This window comes from Phyllobates terribilis, unplaced genomic scaffold (genome assembly GCF_046119375.1).
Source record: "Phyllobates terribilis strain yellow unplaced genomic scaffold, ASM4611937v1 Scaffold_1__5_contigs__length_1240528914, whole genome shotgun sequence".
Lineage (NCBI taxonomy): Eukaryota > Metazoa > Chordata > Amphibia > Anura > Dendrobatidae > Phyllobates > Phyllobates terribilis.
Genome location: NW_027362761.1, coordinates 565,862,520 through 565,887,038, shown reverse-complemented (window position 1 = coordinate 565,887,038; position 24,519 = coordinate 565,862,520). Strand labels below are relative to the sequence as shown.

The following is a 24,519-nucleotide window of genomic DNA, read 5'->3' as shown; positions in this document are numbered from 1 at the left end:
CTGCTCCCCTGAATATTCGGTTTTTCTTCTTTTTTAAATCCGCCATACGGTTCCAGAGATATGGGCCATTTCCTTTGGCGATAATTTTTCCTAGGAGGCGTGTCTACCTGGGTAATTATGCACAGCAGTCAAAAGACACGCCCCCAAGGAATCCCGTGAGCCACACCCACTTAGCAAAGATCTTAAATACTAAATAAAAAAAGCCTATATCTCTGGTACCGTAAGGTGGATTTAAAATAAAAAAACAAAAAACAATACTTAGGGGAGCAGGTGGGTTAAAATAAGAGTTAAAACTGCCCACTTTTGACCTGCTAACAAATCCTCTAAGTACGAGTATAATGGCGGATACGACTGCAGAGCACCAAGCAGCTGTATCCACTGAGTACATAAATTTTCCCATATTTTTTTAAAGTTCCTTAAGATTTTTGCCTAGTTCTTGGCACAGGTATCCCGGGTACACAACTGGTAAAGATTTGGAGACAGCAATACTTTTGCTTTATTAATACTGGACTTAAAGGGTTTATTATAAATAAAATTGCTAAATCATGGGGTTAAAAAGAAAAAAAAGTAACACTGCAATATAAACTTTAGGCCTTGTGCCTAGCGCTGTATCATGGATTTAAAAAAAAAAAAAAAAAAAATTTAAAGTTACAATTTTTTCTATTCCATGACTAACAATGTTATTTAAAAAAAAACCTCTATAAAATCTGAGAGTGGTTTACTTCAATCATATCATTTAAAAAAAAAACACACCCAACTTAATTAGAAATTACCATTAAAATAAGCACATTTTGGGTAATTTTTCTTTTTTTTTTAGGATGAAGCAGGGGAAAAATTAAAACATTTTGCCCTGAGTCATAACAGACAAAATAAAAAAAACAGACCAAAAAAAATAAAAAATAACTGGATGCGAGATGGCGGTGTTGTCCCATGGATGAATTTTAAAAAATAGATTAAAAAATAAAATATATTCCTCTTTTCCTCCCGTCCTCGCCTCTTTGGCCGTCCTTCAGTAAACAGAAGTTCTCTCTTTTCCTTTCCTCAAAAAAATTCAATAACTTAATCTAGGCGAGCAATACTAAAAAAAAAGTCCCTCATGTACTAACAGGCCAGGCAGAGCGCGGTGATCGCATACGGAGTGACGCCGATCATCAAAAGAATTTCTTGGCCGCCGCTTCTTGTTGACTTCTGCAAATAAAAAGGAGAGAAGATGATGAAACTGGAAGACGTCTTGTATTTGTCACAAAGTGAGATGCGAGGAAGACAAACTGTGTGCCCCCTGCACCAGCCGCAATGTACAAACCTAGACCCCAACTTTGCACTGAAGCATCAAAGGAGCATGAAAAAGCCCCAGTGACCCCCCACTCATTGTTTGCCCGAGACGGCTGTTATCAGGGAACTAAGTGTTCATGCATCTAAAGATTTCACACTGATCCTTTTGCAATGAGTCCGTCTGTTGCGTTTTTGCAGTGCACATTTCTCGCAAAACCTGAAGGGTTTCCTGATGTCAGCAAAGTGAATGATAGTTTTGAAATCTCATGACTTTATTTTTTTTATTTATTTATTTTTTTTTTTTACACATTTTTTCATAGCGCCCTAAATGTTTTTTCTACACATTGCATATTAAAAATAACAGGGGTTTTATCAAAAGTGTCTTAAAAGACATCACTTTATGGCAAAAATTGTGACAAACGTCCAAAAATGGCGCAGACAACAATACATTTGTCAGAACTCATTGAGCATGCAAGATGGTATCCTTACATCACTTATGCTGAGGGGGCGAGAGGCAAAGAGAGAGAGAGCGAGCGAGGGGCAAAAAGAGAGCGAGCGAGGGGCAAAAAGAGAGCGAGCGAGGGGCAAAAAGAGAGCGAGCGAGGGGCAAAAAGAGAGAGAGCGAGCGAGCGGCAAAAAGAGCGAGCGAGGGGCAAAAAGAGAGCGAGCGAGGGGCAAAAAGAGAGCGAGCGAGGGGCAAAAAGAGAGCGAGCGAGGGGCAAAAAGAGAGCGAGCGGCAAAAAGAGCGAGCGGCAAAAAGAGAGCGAGCGAGGGGCAAAAAGAGAGGTGCAAAAAGAGAGAGAGGGGTGCAAAAAGAGAGAGAGGGGTGCAAAAAGAGAGAGAGGGGTGCAAAAAGAGAGAGAGAGGGGCAAAAAGAGAGAGAGAGAGCGAGAGAGGGGCAAAAAGAGAGAGAGAGCGAGAGAGGGGCAAAAAGAGAGAGAGCGAGAGAGGGGCAAAAAGAGAGCGAGCGAGAGAGGGGCAAAAAGAGAGAGAGCGAGCGAGAGAGGGGCAAAAAGAGAGAGAGCGAGCGAGAGAGGGGCAAAAAGAGAGAGAGCGAGAGAGGGGCAAAAAGAGAGAGCGAGAGAGGGGCAAAAAGAGAGAGAGCGAGAGAGGGGCAAAAAGAGAGAGAGCGAGAGAGGGGCAAAAAGAGAGAGAGCGAGAGAGGGGCAAAAAGAGAGAGAGCGAGAGAGGGGCAAAAAGAGAGAGAGCGAGAGAGGGGCAAAAAGAGAGAGAGAGAGAGGGGGGCAAAAAGAGAGAGAGGGGCGCAAAAAGAGAGAGAGAGGGGCGCAAAAAGAGAGAGAGAGGGGCGCAAAAAGAGAGAGAGAGGGGCGCAAAAAGAGAGAGAGAGGGGCGCAAAAAGAGAGAGAGAGGGGCGCAAAAAGAGAGAGAGAGGGGCGCAAAAAGAGAGAGAGAGGGGCGCAAAGAGAGAGAGGCGCAAAAAGAGAGAGGGGCGCAAAAAGAGAGAGAGGCGCAAAAAGAGAGAGAGGCGCAAAAAGAGAGAGGCGCAAAAAGAGAGAGGCGCAAAAAGAGAGAGAGAGGCGCAAAAAGAGAGAGGGGCGCAAAAAGAGAGAGAGGGGCGCAAAAAGAGAGAGAGAGGGGCGCAAAAAGAGAGAGAGAGGGGCGCAAAAAGAAAGAGAGAGGGGCGCAAAAAGAGAGAGAGGGGCGCAAAAAGAGAGAGGGGCGCAAAAAGAGAGAGGGGCGCAAAAAGAGAGCGAGAGAGGCGCAAAAAGAGAGCGAGGCGCAAAAAGAGAGAGCGAGGCGCAAAAAGAGAGAGAGGCGCAAAAAGAGAGAGAGGCGCAAAAAGAGAGAGGCGCAAAAAGAGAGAGAGAGGCGCAAAAAGAGAGAGAGGCGCAAAAAGAGAGAGAGGTGCAAAAAGAGAGAGAGAGGCGCAAAAAGAAAGAGAGAGGGGCGCAAAAAGAAAGAGAGAGGGGCGCAAAAAGAAAGAGGGGCGCAAAAAGAGAGAGGCGCAAAAAGAGAGAGAGAGGCGCAAAAAGAGAGAGGCGCAAAAAGAGAGAGAGGCGCAAAAAGAGAGAGAGGCGCAAAAAGAGAGAGCGAGGCGCAAAAAGAGAGAGAGAGGGGCGCAAAAAGAGAGAGAGGGGCGCAAAAAGAGAGAGAGAGGGGCGCAAAAAGAGAGAGAGAGGGGCGCAAAAAGAGAGAGAGAGGGGCGCAAAAAGAGAGAGGCGCAAAAAGAGAGAGAGGTGCAAAAAGAGAGAGGCGCAAAAAGAGAGAGGCGCAAAAAGAGAGAGAGAGGCGCAAAAAGAGAGAGAGAGGCGCAAAAAGAGAGAGGCGCAAAAAGAGAGAGGCGCAAAAAGAGAGAGGCGCAAAAAGAGAGAGAGAGGCGCAAAAAGAGAGAGAGAGGTGCAAAGAGAGAGAGAGGGGCGCAAAAAGAAAGAGAGAGGGGCGCAAAAAGAGAGAGAGGGGCGCAAAAAGAGAGAGAGAGGCGCAAAAAGAGAGAGCGAGGCGCAAAAAGAGAGAGCGAGGCGCAAAAAGAGAGAGCGAGGCGCAAAAAGAGAGAGAGAGGCGCAAAAAGAGAGAGAGAGGCGCAAAAAGAGAGAGGCGCAAAAAGAGAGAGAGAGGCGCAAAAAGAGAGAGAGAGGCGCAAAAAGAGAGAGGCGCAAAAAGAGAGAGAGGGGCGCAAAAAGAGAGAGAGGGGCGCAAAAAGAGAGAGAGGGGCGCAAAAAGAGAGAGAGGGGCGCAAAAAGAGAGAGAGGGGCGCAAAAAGAGAGAGAGAGGCGCAAAAAGAAAGAGAGAGGCGCAAAAAGAGAGAGAGAGGCGCAAAAAGAGAGAGAGAGGCGCAAAAAGAGAGAGAGAGGCGCAAAAAGAGAGAGAGAGGCGCAAAAAGAGAGAGAGAGGCGCAAAAAGAGAGAGAGAGGCGCAAAAAGAGAGAGAGGGGCGCAAAAAGAAAGAGAGAGGCGCAAAAAGAGAGAGAGGCGCAAAAAGAGAGAGCGAGAGCGAGGCGCAAAAAGAGAGAGAGAGGCGCAAAAAGAGAGAGGCGCAAAAAGAGAGAGCGAGAGCGAGGCGCAAAAAGAGAGAGCGAGAGAGGGGCAAAAAGAGAGAGAGCGAGAGAGGGGCAAAAAGAGAGAGAGCGAGAGAGGGGCAAAAAGAGAGAGAGCGAGAGAGGGGCAAAAAGAGAGAGAGCGAGAGAGGGGCAAAAAGAGAGAGAGCGAGAGAGGGGCAAAAAGAGAGAGAGAGAGGGGGGCGCAAAAAGAGAGAGAGAGGGGGGCGCAAAAAGAGAGAGAGAGAGGGGGGCGCAAAAAGAGAGAGAGAGAGGGGGGCGCAAAAAGAGAGAGAGAGAGGGGGGCGCAAAAAGAGAGAGAGAGAGGGGGGCGCAAAAAGAGAGAGAGAGAGGGGGGCGCAAAAAGAGAGAGAGAGAGGGGGGCGCAAAAAGAGAGAGAGAGAGGGGGGCGCAAAAAGAGAGAGAGAGGCGCAAAAAGAGAGAGAGAGGCGCAAAAAGAGAGAGAGAGGCGCAAAAAGAGAGAGAGAGGCGCAAAAAGAGAGAGAGAGGCGCAAAAAGAGAGAGAGAGGCGCAAAAAGAGAGAGAGAGGCACAAAAAGAGAGAGAGAGGCAAAAAGAGCGCGAGAGAGGGGCAAAAAGAGAGCGGGGCAAAAAGAGAGCGGGGCAAAAAGAGAGCGGGGCAAAAAGAGAGCGGGGCAAAAAGAGAGCGGGGCAAAAAGAGAGCGGGGCAAAAAGAGAGCGGGGCAAAAAGAGAGCGGGGCAAAAAGAGAGCGGGGCAAAAAGAGAGCGGCAAAAAGAGAGAGGGGCAAAAAGAGAGAGGGGCAAAAAGAGAGAGGGGCAAAAAGAGAGAGGGGCAAAAAGAGAGAGAGAGGGGCGCAAAAAGAGAGAGAGAGGGGCGCAAAAAGAGAGAGAGGGGCGCAAAAAGAGAGAGAGAGGGGCGCAAAAAGAGAGAGAGAGGGGCGCAAAAAGAGAGAGAGGCGCAAAAAGAGAGCGAGGCGCAAAAAGAGAGCGAGGCGCAAAAAGAGAGCGAGGCGCAAAAAGAGAGCGAGAGGCAAAAAGAGAGCGAGAGGCAAAAAGAGAGCGAGAGGCAAAAAGAGAGCGAGAGGCAAAAAGAGAGCGAGAGGCAAAAAGAGAGCGAGAGGCAAAAAGAGAGCGAGAGGCAAAAAGAGAGCGAGAGGCAAAAAGAGAGCGAGAGGCAAAAAGAGAGCGAGAGGCAAAAAGAGAGCGAGAGGCAAAAAGAGAGCGAGAGGCAAAAAGAGAGCGAGAGGCAAAAAGAGAGCGAGGCGCAAAAAGAGAGCGAGGCGCAAAAAGAGAGCGAGGCGCAAAAAGAGAGCGAGGCGCAAAAAGAGAGCGAGGCGCAAAAAGAGAGCGAGGCGCAAAAAGAGAGCGAGGCGCAAAAAGAGAGCGAGGCGCAAAAAGAGAGCGAGGCGCAAAAAGAGAGCGAGGCGCAAAAAGAGCGAGGCGCAAAAAGAGCGAGGCGCAAAAAGAGAGCGAGGCGCAAAAAGAGAGCGAGGCGCAAAAAGAGAGCGAGGCGCAAAAAGAGAGCGAGGCGCAAAAAGAGAGCGAGGCGCAAAAAGAGAGCGAGGCGCAAAAAGAGAGCGAGGCGCAAAAAGAGAGCGAGGCGCAAAAAGAGAGCGAGGCGCAAAAAGAGAGCGAGGCGCAAAAAGAGAGCGAGGCGCAAAAAGAGAGCGAGGCGCAAAAAGAGAGCGAGGCGCAAAAAGAGAGCGAGGCGCAAAAAGAGAGCGAGGCGCAAAAAGAGAGCGAGGCGCAAAAAGAGAGCGAGGCGCAAAAAGAGAGCAAGGCGCAAAAAGAGAGCGAGGCGCAAAAAGAGCGAGGCGCAAAAAGAGAGCGAGGCGCAAAAAGAGAGCGAGGCGCAAAAAGAGAGCGAGGCGCAAAAAGAGAGCGAGGCGCAAAAAGAGAGCGAGGCGCAAAAAGAGAGCGAGAGGCAAAAAGAGAGCGAGGCGCAAAAAGAGAGCGAGAGGCAAAAAGAGAGCGAGAGGCAAAAAGAGAGCGAGAGGCAAAAAGAGAGCGAGAGGCAAAAAGAGAGCGAGAGGCAAAAAGAGAGCGAGAGGCAAAAAGAGAGCGAGAGGCAAAAAGAGAGCGAGAGGCAAAAAGAGAGCGAGAGGCAAAAAGAGAGCGAGAGGCAAAAAGAGAGCGAGAGGCAAAAAGAGATAGGAAAAGAAAGCAAGGAAGCAAAATGGCCCACTTACATACCCTACCGAAATGGAATATATTTTACTCACTTATATGGCTCCATTAATTCCTCAGCGCTTTACAGACACTAGCATCACTGTCCCCATTGGGGCTCACAATCTACATTGCCCATCAGTATGTCTTTGGTGTGGGAGGAAACCCACGCAAACATGGGGAGAACATACAAACTCCTTGCAGATGTTGTCCTTGGTGGGATTTGAACCCAGGACCCCAGCGCTGCAAGGCTGTAATGCTAACCACTGAGCCACCGTGCTGCATATATTTGGCACACTCTACCTATAAGCGCAATTTTCTTTAGAATGTTTCAGAGCATGTTGCTTTAAAAAGACTGTCCACTTTAATAATTACAAACAAAAAGCCATAATCGCCTCACTGATCGCCCGTTCCTCTCGATCCCGTCATTCTCCACTCCCTGATGCCGGAGACAGGAACATGTGACCAATAAAAGCCAATCAGTGGTGGGAGGTTGGGGGGGGGGGGGGTGGCCCTCACTGCGGAAAGTGGTCGGCATTTTTTGTCTCTCGAGAATAGCCAGGAAGCAGAAAATGAGGGTGAATCCAAGAGGCGGTGATGGATCATGAGTGCTGGCTAATTGGTGAAATACGTGCATTTTCTTTTATTTATTTTTTAGGTCATTCTGAGCCTTCAAACCCATTCCAGACATCCACCGGACGCAAATGCGGGTGATAGGTTACCATTGCCGCAATCTTTGCCTGCGGCAGGGCTCTGAGGTAAATTGCTAATTTACCAATGTACCACAATACTAAAGCATTCAGTTTTAATTCTCAAATAAGCTTAATATTTATGGGTTTTATGAAATTAAAAAAAAAAAAATCCTCGCAGGGGGGTGGGATAATAAAAACTACAAAGTGTATACATTATCGCAGTAATTGTACCGACTGGTTACCAGGTAATTTTTACTGCACTATGAACGTTACAAAAACAAACCTTTTCATTTTTTCTCCATTTTTCAGTGCATCCTACGGTAAAATTATGCTATTTCCCCTGAAACAATATAATGGTATAATATCTCTGCTTGCTGTATCTGTCCATCTGCTGCTATTTCCCCTGAAACAATTTAATATCCTCCACTTCCTACTAACTTCCATCTTCCCCATCCATCTCACCTCCTCCTCAGAACAGTTCCTCAACATTCAATCCTGTGTCTCCAAACACAGACAGCCACCTCATGCTCTCTCCTGCTAACACTTTCTCCGCTCCTCCTCACTGCCTGCGATATCTCTCCAAATCTCACCCCCCGCCACCGCATCCCCACAGTCACTTCTACCTCTCATCCACAATCTATCACACATTTCCGCAACCTTTCTAACATTATACCCATCCGCCAAGTCCCCGCTTCCCCAGTCCCTCTAACAGGAGCCCTATGGAACGCTCACTCTGTCTGCAACAAACTTTCCTACATTTATGATCTTTTCATTACTAACCAACTTTCCTTCCTCGGCATCACCGAAACCTGGCACACAGCCTCTCCAGCTGCACTTTCGTAAGGTAGATTCCACCTTTCCCACATCTCCCGCCCCAGCTGCAACCATGGGGGAGGAGTTGGTTAACTGCTCCCCCAAACTGCCTCTTCTCTCCAACCACGGCCGCCCTCCGTTACTCTCCTCTCTTTTGAGGTGCACTATGTGCGCATCTACTCCCCCTCTAACTGGCTGTCATTAACCGCCCCCAGGGCTGGCCACCACTTTCTTAGGCCACGTCACCACCTGGCTGCTTCATTTCCTTTCCGCTGACATCCCCACTACCATGGGCAACTTCAACATCCCCATAGACACTTCCCACTCATCTGTCTCTAAGCTTCTATCCCTCACCTCCTCCTTCGGCCTTGCTCAAATGGTCTTCCGCAGCCACTCACAAAGATGGCCACACTCTGGACCCGCCTCTGTTCCCTATCTAACCTCTCTAACTCAACTCTCCCTCTGTCTGTCCACAACTTACTTACATTCTCTTCCCTCTACAGGAGCACAATCCCCACTCCACAAACTTGCACACCCTCGCAGAAACCTCAAACACCTTGACCTACACTCACTCTCTGAATCCCTTCTCCCTCTTACAAACACAAGTTCCTTACACAATACAGATGCTGCTGCCGCTTTACATACCACCACAACAGCTGCAGCTCTCGATTCGATCGCCCCTTTCACACATACTAAAGCTCGCACAATCAATAGGCAACCCTGGCACACCAACCTGACTCAAGAACTGAGACAGGCTTCCAGGGTTAAAGAGTGGAGATGGAAAAGGTCCCACTCCAATGAGCACTTCATCGCATTCAAACAGTCCCTCGCTATTTACAAGTCCACACTCACTGCAGCAAAACAAGCATACTTCTCACTCTCATATCCTCTCTGTTTCACAACCTTAAACAGCTATTAAACACCTTCAATTCTCTCCTTCATCCCCCAAAGCCTCCTCTCATCTCAGCTGAAGACTTTGCCCCATTCTTCAAGCAGAAGATTAACACCATCAAATAAAGATGTTGCCTAAAGTCCCCACAGCCCCTCCTCATATCTACTCAACCCTCTTCCTCCAACACCAGCTTCTCCACCATTATAGAAGATCAAGTTTCCTCTCTACTCTCCAAATCACACCTTAATACCTGTGAACTTGACCCAATTCCGTCCCATCTCATCCCTAACCTTACCACAGTCTTCATCCCATCCCTAACCCACCTCTTCAACCTGTCATTAACAACTGGTGTCTTCCCCTCATGTTTCAAACATGATTCAATCACACCCATCCTCAAAAAGCCCTCCCTTGACTCATCCGCTGTGTCTAGCTATCGCCCCATATCACTTCTCCCCTGTGCCTCAAAACTACTGGAACTTATCCACTTGGAACGGTCCTCCCACCTCTCCTCCTGCTCCCTCTTTCACCGCTTACAATCTGGCTTCCGACCACATCACTCCACTGAAACTGTCCTGACTTAAGTCACCAGCGACCTACCGACTGCCAAATCCAAGTGCCACTACTCTGTCCTTCTTCTCCTGGAACGGTCATCTGCCTTCAACACAGTGGACCATTCCCTCTTACTACAGACTCTCTCATCTCTTGGCATCACAGATTTGGCCTCATCTTGGATATCCTCGTTCCTAACAGACCGGACATTCAGTGTCTCCCACTCTCACACCACCTCCCCATCTCACCCCCTATATGTCGGTGTCCCCCAGGGTTCAGTTCTCGGAACCCTGCTCTTCTCCATCTACACCTTCGGCCTGGGAGAGCTCAGAGTCTCATGGCTTTCAGTATCACCTCTATGCTGATGACACACAGATCTACCTCTCTGGACCTGATGTCACCTCCTTACTAACCAGAATCCCACAATGTCTGTCCGCTATCTCATCCTTCTTCTCTGCTAGATTTCTAAAACTTAACATGGACAAAACAGAATTCATCATCTCCCTCCCCCACCCCCCATCTCACTCAACCCCTACCCCATTTGACCCATCTATCAAAGTTAATGGCTGCCCACTCTCCCCAGTCCCGCAAGCTTGGTGCCTCGGGGTAATCCTGGACTCGGATCTCTCTTCAAGCCACATATCCAAGCCCTTTCCACTTCCTGCCGACTCCAACTCAAAAATACCTCCCGGATCCGCACATTCCTCAATCCCAGTTCAAAATCCTAACCTTGGCATACAAAGCCATTCACAACCTGTCTCCTCCATATATCTCTGACCTAGTCTCCCAGTACATACCTGCACGCAACCTCCGATCCTCACAAGATCTCCTTCTCTACTCCCCTCTTATCTCCTCTTCCCTCAATCCCATTCAGGATTTCTCCCGTGCTTCCTCCCTACTCTGGAACTCTCTATCCCAACATATCAGACTCTTGCCTACGTGGAAACCTTCAAAAGGAACCTGAAGACCCACCTCTTCCGACAAGCCTACAACCTGCAGTAACCAATGCTCCACCATACCGCTGCACGACCAGCTCTACCCTCACCTACTGTATCCTCAACCATCCCTTGTAGATTGTGAGCCCTCGTGGGCAGGGTCCTCTTTTCTCCTGTTAAAGTCAGTGACTTGTATTGTTCAAGATTATTGTAATTGTTTTTGCCATGTATAACCCCTTTTTCACATGTAAAGCGCCATGGAATAAATGGTGCAATAATAATAATATTATTTCAAAACTACAAATTACGATAAAAAACCCCCAAAAACCCAGGGCAAAAAAAACATAAAAATTTAAATGGTGAAAGGAAAAAAATAAAAAAAAACCACAACAAACGAAAATAGGCCCAGTCAGGAAGGGGTTATAGAATGGCTGAATCCGGCATGCCCTTTAATATCGACGCGGTTGGACCCCCGCATTGCCCCACATACATTTTTCTCAGGGAGTCGGTTAGAAACCAATTCAAGGACAGCGATGTAAAAAGCTGGAGATTCGTAGAGACATACATCATCACATCATTAGAAGACAATGTATCTCTCGCTTCCTTCTCTGACTACAGGAATGTGCGGCACTCACTTGTACATGATGTAACCGATGAATAATACGCTCTGCACAGCTACGAACATCAAGAAGTGCGCTGTGGACAGACATGAGGGAGAGGGGATTTCAGGGCATTTCTGTTTTTCGTGAGGCTAGGGAAAAAAAAATGCAAGAATACAGTGAAAAACTGTAAAAAACAGAATGACATAACTTATTCATTAATGCGATATTATAGTCCAGAGCTGCAATCACAATGGTGCTGTCATCAGAGCCCAAATCTGCCAGGATGAACCCTGGAGTATAATACAAGATGTAACTCAGGAAAAGTAATGTAATGTATGTACACAGTGACTGCACCAGCAGAATAGTGAGTACAGCTCTGGAGTATAATACAGGATGTAACTCAGGATCAGTAATGTAATGTCTGTATGCAGTGACTACTCCAGCAGAATACTGAGTGCAGCTCTGGAGTATAATACAGGATGTTACTCAGGATCAGTACAGGATAAGTAATGTATGTACACAGTGACTGCACCAGCAGAATAGTGAGTGCAGCTCTGGAGTATAATACAGGATGTTACTCAGGATCAGTACAGGATAAGTAATGTATGTACACAGTGACTGCACCAGCAGAATAGTGAGTACAGCTCTGGAGTATAATACAGGATGTAACTCAGGATCAGTAATGTAATGTCTGTATGCAGTGACTGCTCCAGCAGAATAGTGAGTGCAGCTCTGGAGTATAATACAGGATGTAACTCAGGATCAGTACAGGATAAGTAATGTATGTACACTGACTCCACCAGCAGAATAGTGAGTGCAGCTCTGGAGTATAATACAGGATGTAACTCAGGATCAGTACAGGATCAGTAATGTAATGTATGTACACAGTGACTGCACCAGCAGAATAGTGAGTGCAGCTCTGGAGTATAATACAGGATGTAACTCAGGATCAGTACAGGATAAGTAATGTATGTACACTGACTCCACCAGCAGAATAGTGAGTGCAGCTCTGGAGTATAATACAGGATGTTACTCAGGATCAGTACAGGATAAGTAATGTATGTACACAGTGACTGCACCAGCAGAATAGTGAGTACAGCTCTGGAGTATAATACAGGATGTAACTCAGGATCAGTAATGTAATGTCTGTATGCAGTGACTGCTCCAGCAGAATAGTGAGTGCAGCTCTGGAGTATAATACAGGATGTAACTCAGGATCAGTACAGGATAAGTAATGTATGTACACTGACTCCACCAGCAGAATAGTGAGTGCAGCTCTGGAGTATAATACAGGATGTAACTCAGGATCAGTACAGGATCAGTAATGTAATGTATGTACACAGTGACTGCACCAGCAGAATAGTGAGTGCAGCTCTGGAGTATAATACAGGATGTAACTCAGGATCAGTACAGGATAAGTAATGTATGTACACTGACTCCACCAGCAGAATAGTGAGTGCAGCTCTGGAGTATAATACAGGATGTAACTCAGGATCAGCACAGGATCAGTAATGTAATGTATGTACATAGTGACTGCACCAGCAGAATAGTGAGTGCAGCTCTGGAGTATAATACAGGATGTTACTCAGGATCAGTACAGGATAAGTAATGTATGTACACAGTGACTGCACCAGCAGAATAGTGAGTACAGCTCTGGAGTATAATACAGGATGTAACTCAGGATCAGTAATGTAATGTCTGTATGCAGTGACTGCTCCAGCAGAATAGTGAGTGCAGCTCTGGAGTATAATACAGGATGTAACTCAGGATCAGTACAGGATAAGTAATGTATGTACACTGACTCCACCAGCAGAATAGTGAGTGCAGCTCTGGAGTATAATACAGGATGTAACTCAGGATCAGTACAGGATCAGTAATGTAATGTATGTACACAGTGACTGCACCAGAATAGTGAGTGCAGCTCTGGAGTATAATACAGGATGTAACTCAGGATCAGTACAGGATAAGTAATGTATGTACACTGACTGCACCAGCAGAATAGTGAGTGCAGCTCTGGAGTATAATACAGGATGTTACTCAGGATCAGTACAGGATAAGTAATGTATGTACACAGTGACTGCACCAGCAGAATAGTGAGTACAGCTCTGGAGTATAATACAGGATGTAACTCAGGATCAGTAATGTAATGTCTGTATGCAGTGACTGCTCCAGCAGAATAGTGAGTGCAGCTCTGGAGTATAATACAGGATGTAACTCAGGATCAGTACAGGATAAGTAATGTATGTACACTGACTCCACCAGCAGAATAGTGAGTGCAGCTCTGGAGTATAATACAGGATGTAACTCAGGATCAGTACAGGATCAGTAATGTAATGTATGTACACAGTGACTGCACCAGCAGAATAGTGAGTGCAGCTCTGGAGTATAATACAGGATGTAACTCAGGATCAGTACAGGATAAGTAATGTATGTACACTGACTCCACCAGCAGAATAGTGAGTGCAGCTCTGGAGTATAATACAGGATGTAACTCAGGATCAGCACAGGATCAGTAATGTAATGTATGTACATAGTGACTGCACCAGCAGAATAGTGAGTGCAGCTCTGGAGTATAAAACAGGATGTAACTCAGGATCAGCACAGGATAAGTAATGTAATGTATGTACACAGTGACTGCACAAGCAGAATAGTGAGTGCAGCTCTGGAGTATAATACAGGATGTAACTCAGGATCAGTACAGGATAAGTAATGTATTGTATGTACACAGTGACTCCACCAGCAGAATAGTGAGTGCAGCTCTGGAGTATAATACAGGATGTAACTCAGGATTAGTACCGGATCTGTAATGGACAGAATTAGTATGGCCATCAGTCTAGCAAGGAGAGCTGTAATTATTCATTATGCCTTATTACTGTGGAGTTACTTTCCCTACAGTGTAAATGGAGAGGAAACAATATGATTACCAGGTTCTTCTGTACTAGAGACTCAATGTCCCTTTTCACCAGATGGAGATGTTCTTTGATGTCATTGAAGTGCTGCGTGTTCTCGTAGCCGGCAGCGCCCCCGTGCTGATTCCCAGACGCCAGTCTTAAAGTTTCACTCATTGAATTCCTTAAGGAAAATAAAAAGTCATTTTAATGTTCAATGTGCACTTTACAGCATTTTCTTGAAGGTGTCGGCCGCCATAACAGATTACCTACTCACAAATTAAAAATTGAAGACAAGTGTCAGATCGATGGGGAGTCCGAGCACTTAAAGGTGTTGCCCGGGCAAACTAGAACCGGGATGTGCAAAAAATAAACTCAGACATGACTGGCAGCCATCTGGATCCAGGGCAGGCTGGTCTCTGGTCTGCCCATAGACGTGAAGCGGCAATGTCCCGGTACCCCCTCCCCCAGCTGTCGGACAGCTACGGTCCATTATTGACTCAAACGGTCAGGTGACTTAGCAGCGGGTCATCATAAAACATCCAATGATGCGCTGTTCAAGTTACCTGACCGCTGCAGCTAATCACAGGCTGGCTGTTGAGTAACAGAGGTATCGCTGCTTCCTGTCTCTGTACAGACCAAGGAGCAGCCTGCGCTGGATCCAGTTTGTAACAACGAATTTTATTTATTTTTTTACTTAATGTGGTATTCTCAGCTCAAAGATCCTATTCCAATATGTAGAAGGAGTAATAATAATAATAATATTAGCAAACACCTCCAAAGAGAAATGTAGTATAGTTCTTCTGATTAGCTATGTCGCTTACCCCATCTGCAGGGCATTGTAGCAGCTTAGGTATCCATGGTTCCGATCACTGGTATAGTGACCGTCAGTTAGCTGTTAGTGGTCGTAACCATGGATACCTAAGCTACTGTAAAGTCCTGCGCAAGGGGAAAGCGACATAGCTAATCAGAAGAACTACACTACATTTCTAATTGGAGATATATTTTAATAATATTCTTACACCCATTACATATTGGGACGCGATATCACAGATGGTAATACTCTTTTAAGCCACCAACTGGGCAAAAGTTTGATTTTGCCCAAACAACCCCTTTAAACGCTCACTTTCCAACAGAATCGTGAAGTTGCACATATATAATTTTTTTTTTTTATGTATTATAATATAAGATATATATATATATATATATATATATATATATATATATATATATATATATATATATATATATATATATGACGACGCATGTGCAGAGCTGCGCTGGACATGCACATGATTAAATCATTGCTTCATGTAAATGAGGGACTCCCATCAGTCGGACCCCCTAGCGACCACATAATTACCACTTATAGCTGTGGGTAGGTGATCATTTGTAATAGTGGGTGAACCCTAAAGTGAATCCCCCCCCCCCCCCTTTTAGCACCAAATTCCCTGCTCAGGCAGGAAGAGGTGAATAGTCATTTCTGACTGGGAGCTAAGGTGTTAAGTGGGCGGGGCCTTGCCAACTTCAAAAACAATGTATCAATCTGAGCCACACCCCTGGAAAAATTATGGAGGTAAAATGGATGCCTCCAGGGAAATAAAAAAAAGTATATTATCTATATATATATATATATTTTTTTTTTTACATTTTCCAGATGACTGTGCAAGTCAGAAAATAGTAAAATCTAGCTCTTTATTTAATTTTTTTTTTTTTTTAATTAATTTAATATCCCTTTAAAATAACCAGGACTGACTAAAGTGTTCTAAATCTAGGACTTTTATTTATTGTGTGGCTTTCTATCATTTTTTGCAGTCCTCAGAGAAGGGAACGGCTTCTTTTCCTTTTGTGTAACAGCCCTAAAAAAAGAGACGTCTTATTGAGAAAACGTAAAGCTTTTCCAAAAGAAATTAATACAGTTGTGCAAGAAATGAAGAGGCTTAAGGATAAGGAAAGATTTAGGGCTAAGGTCCAAGATTACATTGAACATAAGAGAAACTCATTTCCCATATGTGCTCTTCTAGCGCTGGAATATTGGAGCCCTGGTTTGTTTGTTTTTTTGGGGGGTTTTTTCCTCCCTTTCATTTTGTTGTTCCTACAGAAGAAAAAAAAAAAAAAATCTAATTAAAATCCAGTCTGTGTTTCTGTAGTCGGCCGTTTACAGATCTGTAACGTGATCGGATCAGCCGGCGCGGACATGCTGCTTAATCAATATGCCTGTATCACTCAGCCGTCCTGTGATGCCACAATTTATTTATTTATTTATTTTTTTGCTGGTTTGTTTCAAAAGAAGATTAAAAAGGTCTGTAACGGGAATATTTATCATCAGGAGGATTTTTATTTTAATCCCTTTTCTACTTCTGGCAAAAGACACAAAGGAAAGAAAAAAATATATATATCCCCAGAAACGGAATTCAGTCCTAAAACCCTCATTCGCCAAAACAATAAAAGGTAATGAACGCGGGGGGAATAAGAGGAGCTGCCGGCGATAAAGAGACAAAGACTGGAAGCCTCTGGAGATTTTTTACCAAAATTATTAAAAAAAAAATAAAAAAAATAGAATATCTTTTTAACAGTTAAAGATGTTAAAAAAAAAAGTCTAAATATTTAAAAAATGAGATAATAAAAAAATAAAATAAGTAACCTTAGGTTCCAGCACTGTTGCTGCAGTGGACCCCACTGGTCTTTATTTGCTTTTTCTGCAGTGATGATGTCATGTACATCCATGTGATACTTGCAGCCAATCAAGCATCACCACAGAGGCCAGCGATTGGCTGCAGCAGTCACATGTGTGCGTGATATCATCAAAGACTGACAGGTACTAGTGTGGGATCAGTTGGCTTTTTTTTTTTATTGTAATCTCCTTTATTAGTACATTAAGCATTAACACTATGATTAATGACATCCTATCCTCTAGGGCCTCTGCCCGTCACCAGAATCCTAAGGTCCTTTAGCGGATTTCCTCCAGAGCAGCGCTCCTGGACACTCTGTGTTGGGAAGTGTTACACAGACCCATTCATGTGACGGCATGTAAACACTGACTTTATGGAAAGAACCACGGGCGATGAATGTAGCGGTAGCACACGTGGATAGGTGAGAACGTGCTGAGTTATATAGAAAGTAAATGAGGGAAAAGTGTTACATTAAGGTTTAGATTACAAAGTCGGAACCTAAAGCTTAAATAAAAGCTGCATTTTACTGGTGTGGGCCAGTATTAAGATAAATATGAATGGTGTCTTTCAGGAACAGCGCCACACCTGTCCTCAGGTCATGTCTGGTATAACAGCTGAACTTAATTCAAGTGAATGAGGCGGAGCTGCAATACTACACACAACCTACAGACAAGGGTGGCGATGTTTTTAGAAAAGAGCAGCCACTTCAAAGAGCTGATCGTGGGGGTGTTGGACCCTACTAATATAATACTAACAGCTGAAGAACATTTATCACTAATCCGCAATGTATGATCAGTCTAACCGCACGGACCACTACAGACCCAAAGAGAGAGAGAGTGTCACCACTAGATATGAGCGAGCTAATTTTCAGGACCCCCGGACTACCGTAGTGGCCTCTGGGACCCCCAGACAATTGACGTGGCCACCGGACATAAGCCCTGTGTACCGCCGCCCCCCCGGCCAGCATCTATGGCACCTTTTCTGATTTTTAGACCTGGCGCAACATCATCCAGAAATGATGCCAGGTCTAGTAATAAGAAGAGGCGTGAGCGATGCCGGTAGGTGGGACGTGCAAGTCTCCCGATCAGCAACTTGGACTACCGACATAGCCGCTGGACCAAAGTACTGCCATCAAGTCACAGCCACCCATCCCATAGACTGTGAATGTCCTAAAAGTAGTTATCCATGTGTGCAGCATTTATGGTCAATGCGATCTGCTGGAAAAAGCAGGATATGTGACAGCACATATAAAAAAATAAATAAAAATAAAATAGGATAATATCACAATAATAATAATGTCTATTGGAAAAATTGTATAATTTCTTATCATAAATTAAAGAATAATATTAAAAATATAGAAAAGTCGCCTTTTTCATTTCATCCATGCAGAAAAGTCCCACTGTAAGTCGTGCAAATGATCAGGGCCACATGACATCTATAGGATCGTGAAGCTTAGAAGATATTTACATGGTGAGATTGGCAATAGGCTTCATGCCCGGATTTAAGGGTAATACGTAAATCCTCGGAGAAGCATATTAGATATTAACTGCTATTATTAAATCTTAAACAAGGCAGGAAAACATGCGGCTCCGGAAGATATTCAGCAATCTGTGCGAGGAAATTACTTCACGAGAGAAATGAGCATCCTCTTACATGCTTATGTGCTGCTCGCAGTCATGACTTTATCCCCCCCCCAAAAAAAAATGCCCAGAAACCACGTCCTAATCTGGCCGGAGCATATTAAGAAGAGTTTAAAGGAAATATTAAATAAGAGACGAGACCTTAAAAACGGGTAAATCGAATTTGCTCACTTGGAATAAAAGATTTGGAAAGAATATTAAAAGCAAAAGCTGCGCTGCTAGAAAACAAAACTATGATAATCTTCAGCGCCCAGCTGACCCAGATAGTGACAGGAGAAGCCAATGGTCACGCCGCTGCCACTGTAGCCGATATATCACTATGTGAATTCATCACTGTGTGCGGGGGAAGGAGGATACTTTGCAACTTTGTCTATTACACATCATTTACTTCTGCCACAATTGTCCATAAATGTCCTCAGTTCCTTTGAAATTATAGGGCTATTCCCATCATCATGGAGGGATATTGTCGGAGAGTACGTGTAATAACGAGCATTTTTGCAATTTACTGCTTATTCAAATTTGCAGCTGTTCTTGAGATATTAACACTTTTCTTTTCAGCTTGTTGCTTAGGAGACCGACCACCGCTGCCGTCAAGCTTGTAAGCAGAGTGGAAGCGGAGGAAACAGCGTTCCTTGGCCATCTTAAAAAAAAAAAAAAAAAAAGTGCTTACAAGCTAAACAGAAAAGAGCTTGTAAACACTGCACATGTTCTGCTGTCTAGCAGCGGTGGTCGGTCTCCAAAGCAACGAGTTGTAAAAAAATATATATATATTTTAAGAATGGCTGAAAATTTTAATAGACCAGTGAAAGGCAAAATTGTAATGCCAGACAAAACCTGTGACCAGGCGTGGAGCTGTTTTAAAGAGAAAGCAACTGTGTGATAACTTGACAAGTTGGGATAACCCTTTATATCATTGGACAACTAAATTTAGTTTAGAGGGATTTTTGGTACTCACCGTAAAATCTCTCTTTCTTGGAGCCTTCATTGGGGGACACAGGACCATGGGTGTATGCTGCTGTCGCTAGGAGGTTGACACTAGGCAAAAAAAGAAAATAGCTCCTCCTCCGCAGTATGCACCCGCCTGCGGGCACCAAGCTCACCAGTTAGTGGCTTAAGCAGTAGGAGAAACATAGAACAATTAACTATGCAATGCCCAAAGGGGCACAACTGTGAAAACTAAATTAGATGCCCAACAGGGCCAATTGGACATATGCTCAAAATCAGGGTGGGTGCTGTGTCCCCCAATGAAGGCTCCAAGAAAGATTTTACGGTGAGTTCCAAAAATCCCTCTTTCTTTATCGCTTCATTGGGAGACACAGGACCATGGGACGTCCCAAAGCAGTTCCTAGGGTGGGAGAACAAAAGATTGCCAGATTGTAGGTCTGACTGCGGGCAACCGCCGCCTGCAGAACCTTCCGTCCAAGACTGGCATCAGCCGAGGAATAAGTGTGGACCTTGTAAAGCCCTGAAAAGGTGTGGAGTGAAGACCAAGTTGAGACCTTACAGATCTGAGAAGCTGAAGCCTGATAGCGAACAGCCCAAGAGGCCCCCACCACCGGGGTGGAGTAAGCCCTTACCCCCGGAGGGGGAGGTCTGTCCGAGACGCGATATGCCTCCAACATGGTCGAGCGTATCCAACGGGCGATGAAGGAAGGCCCTTGCGACGCCCTTCAGGGATGACAAACCGGGCGTCCGAAAGCCGAAGGGAAGCCGTTCTAGAAAGGTACACACGTAAAGCTCTGACCAGGTCCAGTTTGTGCAGGGATTTCTCCCGTGGGTGCACTGGGGCCGGGCAGAAGGAAGGCAAAACAATGTCCTCATTGATGTGGAAAGAGGAGACTACTTTCAGCAAAAAGGAAGGCACCGGCCCGAGCACTACCTTGTCTTGATGGAAGACCAGAAAGGGTGACCGACATGAGAGGGCTGAGAGCTCTGCAACCCTCCTAATAGAGGTAACAGCCACCAGAAAAGCCACCTTCCAGGAGAGAAGAGAGGCTGAGATGTCCTGAATGGGTTCAAAAGGGGGCTGTTGGAGGACGCTTAGGACCATATTAAGGTCCCATGGATCCACCGGGGGGAGATAAGGCGGCGCCAGGTGAGCCACCCCTTGTAGAAACGTCTTGACCTGAGGACGGAAAGCCAAATTACGCTGGAATAGGATGGACAAGGCCGAAACTTGGCCTTTGAGAGTGCTTAGAGAGAGTCCCGCTTCCAGACCAGACTGAAGAAAGGCCAAAATGACCGGTAACGAAAAGAACATGAGCGCTAGCAGATCTTTCTCGCAGTGACGAAAAAAGGCTCTCCAGGTTCTGTGGTATATGCACGAGGTTGCGGGTTTTCTGGCACTAATTGGGGTCTGGATGACGTTGTCCGCAAAACCCGCCTTCAACACTGCGGCCTCAATGGCCATGCCATTAAATTCAGAGAACGAAAACTCTGGTGAAGAATAGGCCCCTGAGAGAGGAGGTCCGGACAGTCTGGTAGTCTCCAGGGGGAGTCGAAGAGCAGGTTTACTAGATCTGCGTACCAGAAACATCTGGGCCAATCCGGGGCTACTAGAATTACCGGTACTCCTTCTGGCTTGATCTTTTGGACGACTCGAGGGATCAATGGCAGAGGGGGAAAAAGATAGGACAGCTGGAACTGAGACCATGATATGACTAGCGCGTCTTGAGCGATCGTAAGGGGATCGCGGGACCGGGCTACAAAGGATGGAACCTTGTGGTTTAACAGAGACGCCATGAGGTCGACGTCCGGCGTGCCCCATCGTAAGCAAATCTGATGGAACACCTCGGGATGAAGAGGCCATTCTCCTGAGGCAAGGCACTGTCGACTGAGGAAGTCGGCCGCACAATTGTCGACCCCCGGAATGTGGATTGCTCAGATTGCCGGAACTGTATTCTCGGCCCAAACTAGCACTCTTGCCACCTCTTTCAAGACAGACTTGCTGCGCGTTCCTCCCTGACGGTTTATGTACGCCACAGCCGTGGCGTTGTCCGATTGTACGCGGACTGGGAACCCTGCAAGAATATCCTGCCAGTGACGCCACGCAAGGTAAATTGCCCTCATCTCCAAGATATTGATCGGTAGGGAGACTTCGTGGGGACTCCACCGGCCCTGCACCGTGAGGTGAAGAAAGACTGCCCCCAGCCGATGAGGCTGGCATCGGTCTTGACCACCTGCCAACAAAGCGGTAGGATTGACCTCCTGGGTCTGAAAGAAGAGGGGCTAGTCCACCATATTAATGACCTCACATGAAGAGGTAACCTGATGCGTCGATCTAGAGACGACGGGTTCTTGTCCCATGCCGACAGAAGGGCCAGTTGAAGAGGCTGGGTATGGAACTGGGCAAACGGCACTGCTTCCATAGCTGCCACCATTTTTCCCAAGACACTCATGCATAGGCGAAGAAAGTGTGTACTTGGGTTGGAAAGAAAGTGGATCTCAGACGGAGAGAGTTTATCTTTTCCCTCGGGAGAAGGATCCGGGCATGGGTCGTGTCAAACTGCATCCCTATAAAAGTTACGCGTTGAGATGGGGCCAGGGAGGATTTGTCTGTGTTGATCAGCCAGCCTAACCGAGAGAGCGTGTTCAAGGTGATCTGGAGACTGTGGAGACAGTCCCTGAACGTGGGACCCTTGATCTATAGGTCGTCGAGGTAGGGGATAATTACAATCCCCCTGGCTCGTAGAATGGCCATGACCGTTGCCATTACCTTCGTGAAAACCCTCGTGGCAGAGGCAAGCCCGAAGGGGAGAGAAGTGAACTGGTAATGTGCATTCTGGAAGGCAAATCGAAGGAACTTCTGATGTGGTGCGCAGATTGGGATGTGAAGATAAGCATCCTGAATGTCCACTGAACATAGATATTCCTCGGCTTCCATCGAGGCGATTACCGACCTGAGGGACTCCATTCTGAAGTGCCGGATGCGTACCTGTCGGTTTAGTTGTTTGAGGTCCAGGATCGGACATAGTGAGGCATCCTTTTTTGGAACAACGAAAAGATTGGAGTAAAAACAGGAAAACCTTTCCTGAAGGGGGACTGGAACTATGACTGCTGAGCGCAGAAGGGAGGCAATGGCCTGAAGGAAACCGGGAAGCAGAGATGGATGCGGGGGACGGGACCTGAGAAATCGTGTTCCTGGCATGGCGTTGAATTCAATCTTGTAGCTGGAGGTCACAATCTCCTTGACCCAGGCGTCTACTATTGCCGAGACCCAAGAGTCTTGGAACAGAAGTAGACGGCTGCCCACCCTGGGAGAAGACCCAGGTGGGAGTGACCCGTCATGCTGAGGAAAATCTGTTGGATCGTAATCGGGATCCAGACGGCTTGGAAGAGCGACCCTTTGGGCGCCAGTTGGGAGTGGGCCTAAAGGTAGGCTTAGGTCTCTCTTGCTGTGCTGGGGTATGGTCCTGTTGAGAGGAAGGGCCCGGTTGAGCGAACTGACGAAAGGACCGGAACGTCTCCTAGGAAAGGGGCATTTAGGTCTCGGCTGGGGAAGGGAAGTGCTCTTGCCCCCAGTGGCATCAGAAATGATCTGGTCTAACTTAGACCCAAACAGCCTGGAGCCTTGAAAAGGGAGATTTGTTAGTGATTTTTTGGAGGCCGGGTCAGCGTTCCAAGCCTTCAGCCAAAGAATTCTACGTATAGCAATGATATTGCTAGAGACGCGGGCTGAACAGGCAGCGGCGTCAAGGGACACCGAGAGCAGATATTTCTCTGCGTGGGCGATCTGATCCGCTAGGTCAGCCAGATCATATGGCGAAGCCCCAGTTAGGATGCCCTGCCTAAGCTGTTTGGCCCATGCAGATACTGCTTTTGATACCCAAGTTGAGGCGAAGGAAGGACACAGGGAGGTGCCAGCAGCCTTGAAGGCTAACTTAGCCAAGGCCTCAACCTGTCTATCCGTAGTGTCCTTGAGGGAGGAACAGTCTGGAAGAGACAACACCGTCTTGGCCAAGAGAAGAGAGAAAGGAGGATCCACAGATGGGGACTCCGTCCATTTTCTGACCAAGATCATGGTTAAACGGGTATAGCATGTCTAACAGTTTCTTTCCAGTGAAGCGCTTTTCTGGATGCTCCCACTGTTTCTGAAAGACACCGTCAAATTCTGTATGGTTAGAAAAGGTGCGAGCCGGGCGCTTAATTCTCTTGAAGGAACCAGTAGTCCTGAGAAGGGCTCTCGTCCTCTTTAACATGCAGGGTCTAATTGACGGCCGATATAAGGCTGTCAACCATGTCAGATCCAGAGTCAGAATGTGATGCCATGTCAGATTCCGGAGCGACCTCTGGGGAAGAGGTGTGAGATGCAGGGAGCATTTTGGAGTCTGGAGAGCTGGAAGACGAACTTGTGCGAGTCCGTTTATGAGAACGTGCTCCAAGTCTGTCCTTGGGAGGAGGGGGCAGGGGTGCCTGTGAATCGTCCGTGGGAATGTTCCGAGCACTGGTGGCCGTGGATAACATAGGTAAGCGTTCTAGGACCTGCACCAGAGATTGAGTTACCTTGGTGAGGTCAGAGACAGACTGGGACATAGCAACAGCCCACTCCGGAGGAGGGAGTTACTTCGTCCTGGGCGGCAGGGGGGTCTTGGGGTGCCAGCATGGTGGGAGGCTTGCAGGTCGAGCAGAAAGCTGTTGTCAGATCCGCGGGCCACTTAGTACTGCAAAGAGCACAGGCGTAGTATGTGACTGTGTGAGCGGGACAGACAGACAGAGAGCTCCCTGGGTTTGGGCATATGTGCCTTTCCAGGAATACTGCAGAGGAGGGAGCCTGTGGGTAGGAAAGGTGTGTGTTGGTGCCGGGGCAGGACCTACCCGGCCTGGAATATCCACAGTCCAGTATCCCCCGTCGGAAACTCCGCAGCTGAGGCTGAAGGTCGCGGTAGGAGGTGCGGTGCTGAAGCTGGCAGGCAGAGAGGTGCCGCTGGAGCCAGGAACAGAGAACAGCGTAGAGGGGCAGGGCAGGAGCAGAGCGTGCTATCCTGAGTGACTTAGGGGAGCGGAGGCTCTGATAGGTGGAAAGAATGGGAGCGGGCTTAAGAACCCAACCGCTGATAGGTCTCCGGGATAACTATGGGCGTGGTGGACGCATCACTTAGCTCCTTGGCTCTGATTGGCCGATTGCCGGAGGGAGCATGTACCCACCGGTAAGTGGAACGCCCCACCCGAAACGCCCCCCCCCACTACGCAGAAAGCGCGGGCAGAATTGCCGTGCAAAGAAAAGGAGGAGGGGGGAACGCCATGTTGCGGGGGGCGCCATGAAGATGTGAGGAGAGGGGGCGTGGCCAGGGAAGCGCTGCTGTAAGTAAGCGTTGTGGTGTCCATATCCAGTGATCTGGGCCTGGGGGGCTGCAGTTGTAAGGCAGCAGGAGTGGGAGGGATTGTACCTGTGTTTGAGGTCCCGATACCTCTTCTTCCTCTCC

The 24,519-nt window shown here is 46.9% G+C and overlaps 1 protein-coding gene across 1 annotated transcript in view; it reads right to left on the bottom strand.

Annotated features, from left to right (window-relative positions):
• Nucleotides 1-624: 624 nt before the first annotated feature.
• The window catches only part of LMAN1 (lectin, mannose binding 1), a 50,868-nt gene continuing 26,973 nt past the window's right edge, over nt 625-24,519 (bottom strand). Inside the window, exons 11-13 of the mRNA XM_073680759.1 lie at nt 13,822-13,969; nt 10,931-11,046; nt 625-1,188 (exon numbers count right to left, since the gene is read on the bottom strand). Of these exons, the coding sequence (XP_073536860.1) occupies nt 1,152-1,188; nt 10,931-11,046; nt 13,822-13,969 (301 nt within the window). The 3' untranslated portion in view covers nt 625-1,151. The remainder of the gene's footprint in view (nt 1,189-10,930; nt 11,047-13,821; nt 13,970-24,519) is intronic.